The following is a 13,009-nucleotide window of genomic DNA, read 5'->3' on the forward strand; positions in this document are numbered from 1 at the left end:
TGGACAAACATGCTTCAGATTAAAGGGATTATTGTAGATAAGCATTGTGATTGCACCAAATGTGAACTGTCCAAGTAAAAAAAAAACCCGTCAGAACCAGAATAGATAGCGTGACGTTCCTGGGCAAAAGTACATCCGTAAAGCTAATTTTGGTGTCCAAGTAAAGGAAAACAGCAATGATAATTCGTTCCATACTAGAATCTAAACGTAACTGGTTTACAACGTGACCATCACAGACATATAAGAACACTGAAAAGCTGATACAAAGTGACGAGCTTGTAATCATCATATAAGGTTGAGTGCTGCAGATCAAAACATGAGAGCAAGAGCCAGGTTGACCCCATAACCCTCATTACAGCAGTACCGCAGCTCCTTATCCTGAGGGCATGTGATAACTGTACAAAAGTGGTAAACTGCAACCAACTCCATAGCAAATCCCAAAAAGGAGCATGCATCAGAAAATATCTGCAGTGTACAGTAAAGCAACCAACAAAATACAAAGACCACAACATGAATATTCACGATCTGAAATCAAAATCTGCTGTCACACATCTGAAGAGAACGTAAAACGTACATGTGAATGTCAAATCCCTCTTCTCCAAATGTCATTGAGTGCTGTCATTGAATGACATTACTGACACAAAGGTTGCACAACACAACGGATTGGGTAAGCTCGGCTGGACAATGTGCCTACTGTGAAATACCTATAAGAAGGAGTGAACAGCTTACTTCTGTGATCAACACCTATGATACAGTCTACAGTCCGTATATCCTTATATCAGGAAAGGACGCTAGTGACCAGTGTAACTAGAAATGGCTACCAGTGCCCAACTTTTAAAGTTCTTTTCAAGTCATTTAAAGTTCTGACTGCTGGCAACTAGAAACTTTCAACTTGTCCCTAAAGTGACCTAACGGACTCCTAGAATGTACAGTATTTGTATATTTCAGTTTTTATGCAGTCCTGATTAAGTTAGTAGTCAACCAAAGCCGGTCTTCTTCCCAACACCTTGCCAGGTCATGAAACCCAATCCTCCCCTTTGTGTTCTCACTACAAATACCCAAAGTTAAGACACGTGCTCTCTTGTATCCGCAGCAAACAAACCCCCTACACAAAACCCCTCATCATCACCTGTCAGGTGGCACTTCCTGCACTGCTGAGTAACATAAGGCACCTGAGTACACATGGCGTATATGTTACACACGTCTATAGCTTTTTCTGCCCAAAGGTACCAAATAATCGCTGGGGCACTTGAATTATGGTCTTGCTCTCCATATAATGGCCCAAATTTTAAACAATTTGACAATTTTCTAGGTTCCCTTCCAACAAATGAAAACATTTTTTCTACATAAGGATTATTTAATGAAATGACCATGCAAAATTTACCAACTCTTTCATAATGGTTTGTGCCATCCCAAGTGTCTCCTGAGATTTTGAGGAACAGGTTGCCCAGAGGAAAAGCCAAAATTTCTACTATGTACCCATTCATACAGTTGTCCCATCATGGCCTTATACCCTCCCAACAGCCATTCTGTACAGCACATGGAGATGAAAGAAGGCACCTTTATAGGGGGATCCATTGACACTCTCAGAGCTGGACTGGACATTATCCACTGCTGCAGGTCTTTTTAAACTGCTGAAGTAGCCCCTCGACCTAGAATGAGCGGCCCTGGGTGAGCGGCCCCCAGGACTGGTGAAGGACACTGAAGTGCCATCCTTCCTGGAGAAGATGCCACTAAAGAACCTGAGTAGCCTCTTCTCCTGCCCCCTCCTGTCCATCTCCATCTGCTCGGAGAGCTTGTGCAGGTCGCTGTTATCCAGGGTCCTGTTCTTGCTCTTGCTCCTCTCCCACCTCTCCAGATCAGACAGAGGGTCAGTCTTGTTTAACACTTCCCCCACATCCAAGGTGTTCCTCTTGTCTGCGGGGCAGGGATCGGGCAGTGCCTCCCTGGGCTCCTCTGCCCTGTGCTGGTGGGTGAGGCAGCTGGAGCTGCTGTGGTGCTTCTCCCTGGTCAGGCTCCTGATCCTCAGCAGCTCTCCATTCCAGTGTCTGAAGCTGAAGCTCCTGCGGAGGAGGCTGGGGTGTCTCCTGTCCCAGGCCCCCTCCGCCCCAGCCTTAGCCCAGTCCCCAGGTTTGGTGGCCTCCTCCATCGGACAGGTCCCTGGAACACTGTAATCCTGAGGGGCACCGGGCGCCCCCCGGGCAGCATCGGATGGAGACTCCAGCACGGGCGATACCCTGTCCACTGCGGCAGCATTGCCAGCGCTGGGGGTCTTGTCCTTAGCGGTGGTCTCCCCGCAGCTCGGCCGCAGTGATGCCCGGGTGACCCGGAGCCGTCCCAGCTCCAGCTGCCCGGTGCTGCGGGTTCTGAAATTCCTGAGTCCCTGATGCGGCGGGGGGAAGGTGTCCTGCTCCTCGCCCCCTTCCTCCTCCTCCGGGCATCTCTCCAGCCGAGGCTCCTCCAGCTGCTCCTTCTTCACCAGAGTCAGGGAGATCCGATACACCGTCTTCCTTTGCGGGGTGCCCCGCTCCATTTGGGGGGGCGCAGGGTCTAATAAATACATGGCGAGAGCGCCCCCCACCGTGGGGGTACCGCAGGAACAGAACAGTGGGGGGTGCAGGGCAGCTCACCCCCTCCTCTCCCTGCTGCTCGCCGCTCCACGCTGCCGGCTGGACCCCGCTGGGGGCACCGTTGGCAGGAAGGACATGAGGGGACCCGGAGAGCAGCGAGCAGAGCCCGCAGGAACTGACAGAGAGCGAGGTGCAGACACCCGGAGCCTGCGAGGAGGAGGGCACAGGGGAGGGGAGACGGGAGGGGGAGCAGCGAGGAGCTGGAGGAGGAGGAGGAGAGGCTCCGGCACATCTACAGCCGCCGCCTCCTCTACAGCCACAATAGTCAGGAGGGCAAAGCCGGCAACCGGGAGCGCAGGGCTCAGCTCACCGACAGAACCGGCATACCGGGAGCGCGGGGCTCAGCTTACTAATAGAACCGGCAGCGCAGGGCTCAGCTCAAAGACAGAACCGGCAACCGGGAGCGCGGGGCTCAGCTCACCGACAGAACCGGCGAACCGGGAGCGCGGGGCTCAGCTTACTAATAGAACCGGGAGTGCAGGGCTCAGCTCACTGACAGAATCGGCGAACCGGGAGCGCGGGGCTCAGCTTACTAATAGAACCGGGAGCGCAGGGCTCAGCTCACCGACAGAACCGGCGAACCAGGAGCGCAGGGCTCAGCTTACTAATAGAACCGGCAGCGCAGGGCTCAGCTCACCGACAGAACCGGCGAACCGGGAGCGCAGGGCTCAGCTGACCGACAGAACCGGCAGCGCGGGGCTCAGCTCACCGACAGAACCGGGAGCACGGGGCTCAGCTCACCGACAGAACCGGCAGCGCGGGGCTCAGCTTACTAATAGAACCGGCAGCGCAGGGCTCAGCTCAAAGACAGAACCGGGAGCGGGGGGCTCAGCTCACCGACAGAACCGGGAGCGCAGAGTGCAGCTCACCAACAGAACCGGGAGCGCAGGGCTCAGCTCACCGACAGAACCGGGAGCGCAGCTCAACTACAGAACCGGCGTACCGGGAGCGCGGGGCTCAGCTTACTAATAGAACCGGCAGCGCGGGGCTCAGCTCACCGACAGAACCGGCGAACCGGGAGCGCAGAGTGTAGCTCACCGACAGAACCGCGAGCGCAGAGTGCAGCTCACCAACAGAACCGGGAGCGCAGGGCTCAGCTCAAAGACAGAACCGGGAGCGGGGGGCTCAGCTCACCGACAGAACCGGGAGCGCAGAGTGCAGCTCACCAACAGAACCGGGAGCGCAGGGCTCAGCTCACCGACAGAACCGGGAGCGCAGCTCAACGACAGAACCGGCGTACCGGGAGCGCAGGGCTCAGCTCACCGACAGAACCGGCGAACCGGGAGCGCGGGGCTCAGCTCACCGACAGAAGCGGCAGCGCGGGGCTCAGCTTACTAATAGAACCGGCAGCGCAGGGCTCAGCTCAAAGACAGAACCGGGAGCGGGGGGCTCAGCTCACCGACAGAACCAGGAGCGCAGAGTGCAGCTCACCAACAGAACTGGGAGCGCAGGGCTCAGCTCACCAACAGAACCGGGAGCGCAGCTCAACGACAGAACCGGCGTACCGGGAGCGCGGGTCTCAGCTTACTAATAGAACCGGCAGCGCGGGGCTCAGCTCACCGACAGAACCGGCGAACCGGGAGCGCAGAGTGTAGCTCACCGACAGAACCGCGAGCGCAGAGTGCAGCTCACCAACAGAACCGGGAGCGCAGGGCTCAGCTCAAAGACAGAACCGGGAGCGGGGGGCTCAGCTCACCGACAGAACCGGGAGCGCAGAGTGCAGCTCACCAACAGAACCGGGAGCGCAGGGCTCAGCTCACCGACAGAACCGGGAGCGCAGCTCAACGACAGAACCGGCGTACCGGGAGCGCGGGGCTCAGCTTACTAATAGAACCGGCAGCGCGGGGCTCAGCTCACCGACAGAACCGGGAGCGCAGAGTGTAGCTCACCGACAGAACCGCGAGCGCAGGGCTTAGCTCACAGACAGAACCGGGAGCGCAGCTCGCCGACAGAACCGGCGTACCGGGAGCGCAGGGCTCAGCTCAACGTCCGAACCGGCGTACCGGGAGCGCAGGGCTCAGCTCAACGACAGAACCGGCGTACCGGGAGCCCTGGGCTCAGCTTACCGCTAGAGCCGGCGTACCGGGAGCCCTGGGCTCAGCTTACCGCTAGAGCCGGCGTACCGGGAGCCCTGGGCTCAGCTTACCGCTAGAGCCGGCGTACCGGGAGCCCTGGGCTCAGCTTACCGCTAGAGCCGGCGTACCGGGAGCCCTGGGCTCAGCTTACCGCTAGAGCCGGCGTACCGGGAGCCCTGGGCTCAGCTTACCGCTAGAGCCGGCGTACCGGGAGCCCTGGGCTCAGCTTACCGCTAGAGCCGGCGTACCGGGAGCCCTGGGCTCAGCTTACCGCTAGAGCCGGCGTACCGGGAGCCCTGGGCTCAGCTTACCGCTAGAGCCGGCGTACCGGGAGCCCTGGGCTCAGCTTACCGCTAGAGCCGGCGTACCGGGAGCCCTGGGCTCAGCTTACCGCTAGAGCCGGCGTACCGGGAGCCCTGGGCTCAGCTTACCGCTAGAGCCGGCGTACCGGGAGCCCTGGGCTCAGCTTACCGCTAGAGCCGGCGTACCGGGAGCCCTGGGCTCAGCTTACCGCTAGAGCCGGCGTACCGGGAGCCCTGGGCTCAGCTTACCGCTAGAGCCGGCGTACCGGGAGCCCTGGGCTCAGCTTACCGCTAGAGCCGGCGTACCGGGAGCCCTGGGCTCAGCTTACCGCTAGAGCCGGCGTACCGGGAGCCCTGGGCTCAGCTTACCGCTAGAGCCGGCGTACCGGGAGCCCTGGGCTCAGCTTACTGACAGAACCGGCGTACCGGGAGCCCTGGGCTCAGCTTACCGCTAGAGCCGGCGTATCGGGAGCCCTGGGCTCAGCTTATCAACCGAGGCAGCGACTGGGAGTGCTGGGCTCAGCTTACTAATAGAGCCGGCGTACTGGGAGCGCTGGGCTCAGCTTACCGACAGAGCTAATGTATCGGGAGCGCTGGGCTCAGCTTACCTACCGAGCCGGCGTAACGGGAGCACTGGGCTCAGCTTACCTACCGAGCCGGCGTAACGGGAGCACTGGGCTCAGCTTACCTACCGAGCCGACGTAACGGGAGCACTGGGCTCAGCTTACAGACCGAGCCGGCGTAACGGGAGCACTGGACTCAGCTTACAAACCGAGCCGACGTACCAAGAGTGCTGGGCTTAGCTTACTAATAGAGACTGCGACCGGAAGTGCTGGGCTGATGACCAACACTGTAGTGGTCATGTACGCAGCACCGCTGCATACAGTCACAGCTGGACGTATATGTATGTATGCTTTACATCAGGGGTGGCACACTCATCTGCTCAGAGGCCACATCAGCCGGTGCCTACAAAGGGCGGATTGTAATTGTAAGACTGTATAGTAATGGATTGTGCACACCAGCGTATTTGCGTGCGTAATACGCATTAAACCCCTATTGAGTTCCTGAGTGTATATGTTCATTCAATATACCATTGCGTGAAAAAAAATACGCGGCATGACCAATTGTGGTGCCCATTAAGCAGCACAACAGACCATCGCAGTGAATGCGCCAATGCAAATATGGAGTGAATGCGCAGGAAACCTGTGCATGCACTGCATACTTGTGCGCCATTTCAATGGGCCAGTGTGTGTTCTTTTTTGCATACACATACGCAGTGTATTTGGGCACACAAAAACATGCTGGAGCGGCCAAAAAACCACGGGCATAAGGCTGGGTTCTCACATGCCGGATTCCTGGCGGAAATCTCGTGGTTTGGCTGCAGCGAAAAACTGCGAGATTTCCGCGGGGAAAAGTGCTGCTTCAAAACCCGCGGCTCTTCCACTGCAGCCGGCGCTCCCATAGAGGAGAGCGCGGTCACAGCAGAAGGAGAAAAAAAGTAAACATGCTGCGGCAGACGAATCCGCGCCGCGGCGGATTCGCCCTTCCCGTGCGGACGAGATTACTGAGAAATCTTGTCCACAGGGCTGGCCAATCCCGGGATTAGCGGCCGCAGGCAGACTTGCCGCAGCGAAATTCTAGATGGAATTTCACCGGCAAATCCGCCCCGTGTGAACCCAGCCTGAGTGTTTTTCGGTCGCGCCAATATACTGCATATTTGCATGATCAAAATGCGCTTATGCCCATGTGAATAATTCCCAATAGTGACCCCTATGGTGGCGGTGGTGGTAGTAATAATGACACCTATAGCTGCCCTGGTAGTAATAGGGTCCCCCATAGTGTCTGTAGTAGTAAGTGTCCCTTATATAGGTGGCCACAGTAGTGATAGTGACCCCCTCCCCATAGTGGCTGCAGTTATAATAGTGGCTCCAGTAGTAATAAGTGACCCCTCCATCGTGGCCACAGTAGTAATAATTGCCACCCCCCCATACTATGGTATGCTCAGTAGTAATAAGTGACCCCCCCCCCCCCCCCCATAGTATGCCTAGTAGTAATAAGTGCCCCCCCTAGTATGCCCAGTAGTAATAGCGACCTCCCTACTGCCTTGGGCCAGGCAGCATCCCTAAAGGCACTCCACTCGCCTAACCTGCAAGTCCAGTCTGGTGGCCGCTTACCTCTCCCCTGGGCCGTCTGGGCTGACTACGCAGCCACCAGGGAAAGGACAGCGGTCAGACTGCATCGGCGGGGCCTGCAGGCTGGGTGAGTAGAATGCTGTACAGCAGCATAATGAGGCGGAGGGCCAGACTTGACCCGTGGGCCTTGTGTTTGACACATGTGCTTTAGATGATGGGAGCCGAAAAGGCTCTTGTGAGCTACAGGCTGTAACCCTTTACCTGCTGGAAAGTGGCCTGTGCTCCTCATACAGCAGCGAGCGCAACTAAGAGTTATTCAATGTAAACATTCAAAGGCCACTGAGCCCTATAGCAGGTATAGCACATATAGCAGGGCCCCGAGGGGGCATTACACACGGAGCCCACTGAGGGATTTCCAACAGACGACCGCTCAGGCCTTCTGCAGGGTCATTGTTCATTACATTCACTCCAAGGCATAAGTTACAAAAGAGGATAAAAACCTGCAATAAGTGTGGAGCGAGAACAGAAACTGTAGGGAAAGAAACATTAAATAAGGATTTCCAATTAGCAGATACATTAACGGCAGTGGGAGGGAAGAAATGTATATTAGGTAAAACAAAAAAGCTCCCCTCTTCGTTGACCGGCTGCTGCCCCGGTTGTTCCGTATGCTTCCTCTGCAACACTCACATGGTTGTTTACACACGACTGCTGCAGCCAATAGAAGGCCCCGACACTGGGCTATAAATGGGCCAGGACTTCTACATTAGAAGTCTCTCTACGGGACGTCACCTAGCCAGAAGGCCCAATGGCATCATGGGGGATGCCGTGGCCTATATTAGTGTATCTTGACGCCACCAGGAAGTCCTGCTGGAGTCAAGACTGAAAGGAGGTGACGCTCCCTGTACCTGATTGAATGAATCTCAGCCTGCCAAATAGGTCCTGGAAGCCCAATAAAATTACTAGCAAAATGCTCTTCTGCAGCCGTGGTGCCAATGGGCAGGCTGTCTAGTGAGGCACAAGGCAGTAGCTGGCTGACAGTTGGGGCACAGAGTGTAAATGGTGCTGAAGCGCTTACTACTGTGCCGGCATCAGCGCTTAACGAGCGGCACCCCCACCCATATGCGATGTCGCAATGTCAGTTTAAGAGGCTTCCGGCTGCAGGGAGGCGACAGGATTTGGGGGGGGGGGGGGGGGGGGGGGAATGTTGTGCGCTGGCCACAGAGTGCAGCAGCACACACCATCCACCTTCCACCCCCCCCCCCCCCACATGATGCAACTTTCCCGCCGGCGGACCAGAAGCAATGGAGCGTCTGCCACAGATGTCACAGTAATGCCGGCGGAGCACAACTGCTGCGTTACGCTGCACAGACCTCTGAAATCTATGCACACTGTGCTACCAGCGCCTGCCATCCTGACCCTATCGGGAGCTGGGGGTGTGAGAGGGGCGTTCCTCCTGTCAAACCCCTAGCTTCCGGTGGCATCAAGATACACTAATACCCTCTGGCACAACAGTAAGTGTATTGATAGAATACAGTTTTGAGTAGAGGGAACTAAAATCTTGAAGAAAAGAAAAATCCGTCAGGCAAGGTGATGCGGAAGTGCCATCACCTGAGCAGCCGCGCTGCGCTCACTTGAGGTCGCCGGGTGGAGGAAGCGCTGACAGCCGAAGACTTTGGAGGTGAGCGCTGTGCCTTCTGAAATCAGCTGCTGCTATGCAGCTGATAGTGTCAAAAGCCGAACTAATGGTGCAGATTTTGACTCTGTTTTGGATGTGAAAATGCTGCAGAATTTCCGCTGTGGACATTCTGCAGCATTTCGGCCCCGTGTAAGCCAACCCTTAGGGCCCTTTTACACAGGATGACCTGTCGGATGAAGAAGCCCGACAGGTCGTCCCAGCGAGAAATGGTCCTGTGCTTTTACACATGAAGGATCACTGCTAGTGAATGGAGGTGGCGCGGCCCGGGATCGCTGCGGCCCGCCTCCATTCACAATAAACAGAACAACCGCCCATTTACACGGGCCGCTCCATCGGTCAGATTTCAGTTGGAGTATGAAGTCACACTGAACACTGGCTAGCGGTAATCCATGATTTATCGGTCCGTGTAAAAGGGCCCTTAATGGTTTTGTCCCTAAGATGTTTCTGCATACTCCGGACAGGTCGCAGTTTTTTTTATCCTCCTTCACAACTTGGGGTCGTTATACACGGCCGACGGTCATCCCAACGATCATTGCTGCTTTCATACAAGAGCAATAATCGTTCAGTAAATAAAGGCGAAACGCGCCGGAGATCGCTTCCTTTACTCAGTGTAAACAGGCAGTTGTTCATAGATGGATGAATGATCATTCATTTAGTATGGCCCAGCAGTAAACTGAATGATAATTCTTTGTAGAACGGGCTGGAGCGAATATAGTAAACAATGTCAGACTGCTTTCTCTGAACTGTGTGGTAGACCCACATGGACATACAATGACAGACAACGTGCTGCCTTCTTCCTGTCACTGCAGAAGGTCGTGTGTTGGAAATCCCTTAGTGGGGCTCCGTGTAATGCCGCCCTGGGGGGGCCCTGCTATACGTGCCATACTATTCCATAACACACATTGCTGCCCTAATACAGGGAGGCCTGAGGCACAATACATGGATGCCCACAACTCTAATTACATTCAGTAGGGGCTCCATACTACAGAGGAGCCAATCAGAGGACTCCTTGTATGCCACTATAGGCAATGCCACCAGGTTGTCTGCAATGGCTTTTCTTCCCATACATGATTTCCCTCAGTCATAAGACCTACAGGAGGTCTGAGAAAGGCTCTTCTTTATACAGGGTGGGCCACAGAAAAGTACCCCGGCACCACACTATTATGGAAGCTGTCTATGTTGCCCATAGCAACCAATCACAACGCAGCTTTCATTTCTTATACTGCTGAGGCAAAATTAAAGCTGCACTGTGATTGGTTGCTATGGGCAACAAAGATTTTCTTTCAGACAGCTTTCATGACTGCCTGTAGATCCCCATAAAGTCCTGCTGGAGGAGGCCATTGCTCCATCAAGCCGCACACAATACAAGTCCTGGGAGAAGTGTTCTGTGTCTAATGAAAGGGCCATCTTCACACTTATGACTGTTCAGTCAGGATTCAGACGCTCTTAGTCTGAACAGCCATATTCCTTCCAGGAATGGAATATTTTCAATGGTTTCCTTCACATTTTCAATGTTTTCACTAATGCAATGTTGCGAGAGGCGAAACGCAGAAAGATAGGGCATGTCGTGATTTTTATCTCCCATGTTTCCCTATGGAGCCTCCTTTTGTCGCATCGAAAAGCATAAATTTGCGATTTTCGTGTGATGTGATGCGTTTTTAATGGAGATGAGCGAGTATACTCGCTAAGGCACATTACTCGAGCGAGTAGTACCTTAGCCGAGTATCTCCCCGCTCGTCTCTAAATATTCGGGGGCCGGCACCAGTGACAGGTGAGTTGCGGCGGGGAGCGGGGAGAGAGGGAGAGATCTCCCCTCCGTTCCTCCCCACTCTCCCCTGCCGCTCCCCACCGCTCTCCGCCGGCCCCCGATCCTTTAGAGATGAGCGGGGAGATACTCGGCTAAGGCACTACTCGCTCGAGTAATGTGCCTCGCTCATCTCTAGTTTTTAACATTAGAAAGTCCTCTTGACTTTTGCGCATTAAAAAAAAAAACGTGCAAGAAAATCACAAGTGGCAGCAGTGTTTTTGCGAGAAAAAGCGGCAGACACTTAACCCTTTCCATTTCAATTTTGGATTCAGGGTTTCCTAAAAGGCTTTCTCTTTTTGCTGTTATACAACAGTTCCATCTGCTGGCTAAAGCCGGTGTGTGTGCGCCAGAGAGGCTCCGACAGTGGAGTGGCTGGCATTAGACGGTAAGAACACCCTGTCGGATGTCTTCTGATATTGGAGCTCTACAAGCTTCAATCAGAATGTAGGAAGACGTCAGAGAGTGGATTGGAAAGGGTTAAACATTGTGGGAAGACAGTCGCGATTTACTCATGGTGAGATGGCAATCGCCAGTGTGCAGGAGCCATTGGGGGGCAGTTTGGTTGTGAGTTGCAAGAGAGTTAGGATTTGCGATACTTAATAGACTCAAAAAGGAAAAAAATAAAATATCCAAACCGTGGATGTCACAAAGGGGCTGCAGTTCTACATGACTTAGGGCTCCTGTCCACGGGCGATGATTCGCCAGCGAATCACGCTGTCTGAAGCTTTCCATAGCGTTGCTATAGATCGCGCAGGGCCGGTGTCCACGAGTGGAGAATCATAGCGATTCTCCACTCGCGGGATCTAAGTTGCGGCATGGAGTGATTCTCCGTGGTGAGCCCATCTGTCAGCTCTCACCCGCTCCTGGGTGGCGGCTCCCGCCGGATATCGCTACGCCCGTGGACAGGCAGCCTTACATCGATTCCTAAACTGGAAAAGCTGCTTGAGAGTTACGATCTGTTGGGTTTCTCACAGCTGTCCTTGTCACAGTAGTATCACCTCACAAGCTATAACGTGACCGCAATTACAAACTTCACTTGGAATGGCGTAATGTGACTGCGATCTTTGTGTCACAAGTCCAATGTTGCCGTGCAGCTCTAGCCTAAATGGCAAATCTGCCTAGATATAAAGCAATAAGGCCGCTTTCACGCGGCCGAAAAAATGCACCAATCTAGCACAGATATGAACCCCATTCTTATGAATGAGGTGATATATACGAGTGACTTTTTTTTCCCTGCATCGCGGGACGGGAAAAAAATACAATAAAGCATTTCTATCTTTGCCCGTTCCCTCGGAATGCCTTGCCCATTGTTTTCAATGGGGTGAAAAACACTCCACATGGCGTGCGAGGTGCACGCGAGTGCTTTACCAGGTTTCCCATTGAAATAATGGGAAACACTTGCCGATTCTCCGGCGCGGGTGAAAGGATCACAACTGTACTGAAGTGATGAGGGGTATTTTTGACAACTGAATGAGATTCATGGCTAGATATCGCACTCACCCATGTGAAATTAGCCTAAGAAAGCAGGGAAATCCATGAAAGCTGTAACATAGGTCCGACTGTCATCAAATCATCAATATCTGATGGGCGAGGCGCCCACTCCTACCAATGAGTTGATTGAAGAGCTCATGGTGCTCAGGTGGCACTGCGGCCTCTTCCTCGGCCCATTGGACCCCTCTGATCTGATATTGATGACTTACCCTTGCAATAGGTCATCAATATCAGAGTCCTGGAAAACCGCTTAAAAGATTAATAAAAACCATAACTTTTATGCTGTTGGGGCTAAAGGTTTTATTAGGACCACAGAAAACTTCTCCAGCAGCTGGACCCATTTTGAAATAATAAAAAAAAAATAGATCATATTACCCTCTCTTCGGACCACTGAAGTGGAGTTGAGCGGCTCACATTGCCTCATCGCTGGCTACCGGGTAGATGGCCTGGCGGAATCACGTGCCTGCTATGGGCAATCAGAGTATGCAGAGTCACAGTTGGCGCCCTAGGCATCAGCATTCCTATCCTGGGCGCCAAGAGTTTGGGGACGTGATGCTGCAAGCTCTGATTGGCTGCACCTGTCATGTGCTTCCGACTAGTCATCTACCTGTAAGCCAGCACCGAGTTGCTCAGCTCCACTTCAGGGGTCCAAGGAGGGTGGAATAGGATCTATTTTGTATTTTATAATGGGCTCAGTTTCTGGAGAAGTTTTTGTAGTCATGATAAATATTACGGAGAGATTTTATTAAAATGTCCCTCCAGTTTAGCACAAAATGTTGTCCTGGGGCAGGAGGGGGTAGTCATAGTCGCTGCTGTTGGTCTTCTTGCCACTGATTTAGTAGCTTTAGGTCCCATTTGCAGCTATTCGAGACAGCC

General features: G+C 53.9%; 1 protein-coding gene across 2 annotated transcripts in view; it reads right to left on the reverse strand.

The window, feature by feature from the left end:
- The window catches only part of AGAP1 (ArfGAP with GTPase domain, ankyrin repeat and PH domain 1), a 384,937-nt gene that overhangs the window by 221,679 nt on the left and 150,249 nt on the right, over positions 1-13,009 (reverse strand). Inside the window, exon 1 of one of the 2 annotated variants that reach the window (XM_066575406.1) lies at positions 1,561-2,760. The exons of the other annotated variant lie outside the window; for it this stretch is intronic. Coding sequence (XP_066431503.1) covers positions 1,561-2,563 — 1,003 coding nt within the window. The 5' untranslated portion in view covers positions 2,564-2,760. Of the gene's footprint in view, positions 1-1,560; positions 2,761-13,009 lie in introns of those variants that run through there. 2 annotated transcript variants of the gene reach the window in all.

Source organism: Eleutherodactylus coqui, chromosome 8 (genome assembly GCF_035609145.1).
Source record: "Eleutherodactylus coqui strain aEleCoq1 chromosome 8, aEleCoq1.hap1, whole genome shotgun sequence".
In the NCBI taxonomy this organism is placed as follows: Eukaryota; Metazoa; Chordata; class Amphibia; order Anura; family Eleutherodactylidae; genus Eleutherodactylus; species Eleutherodactylus coqui.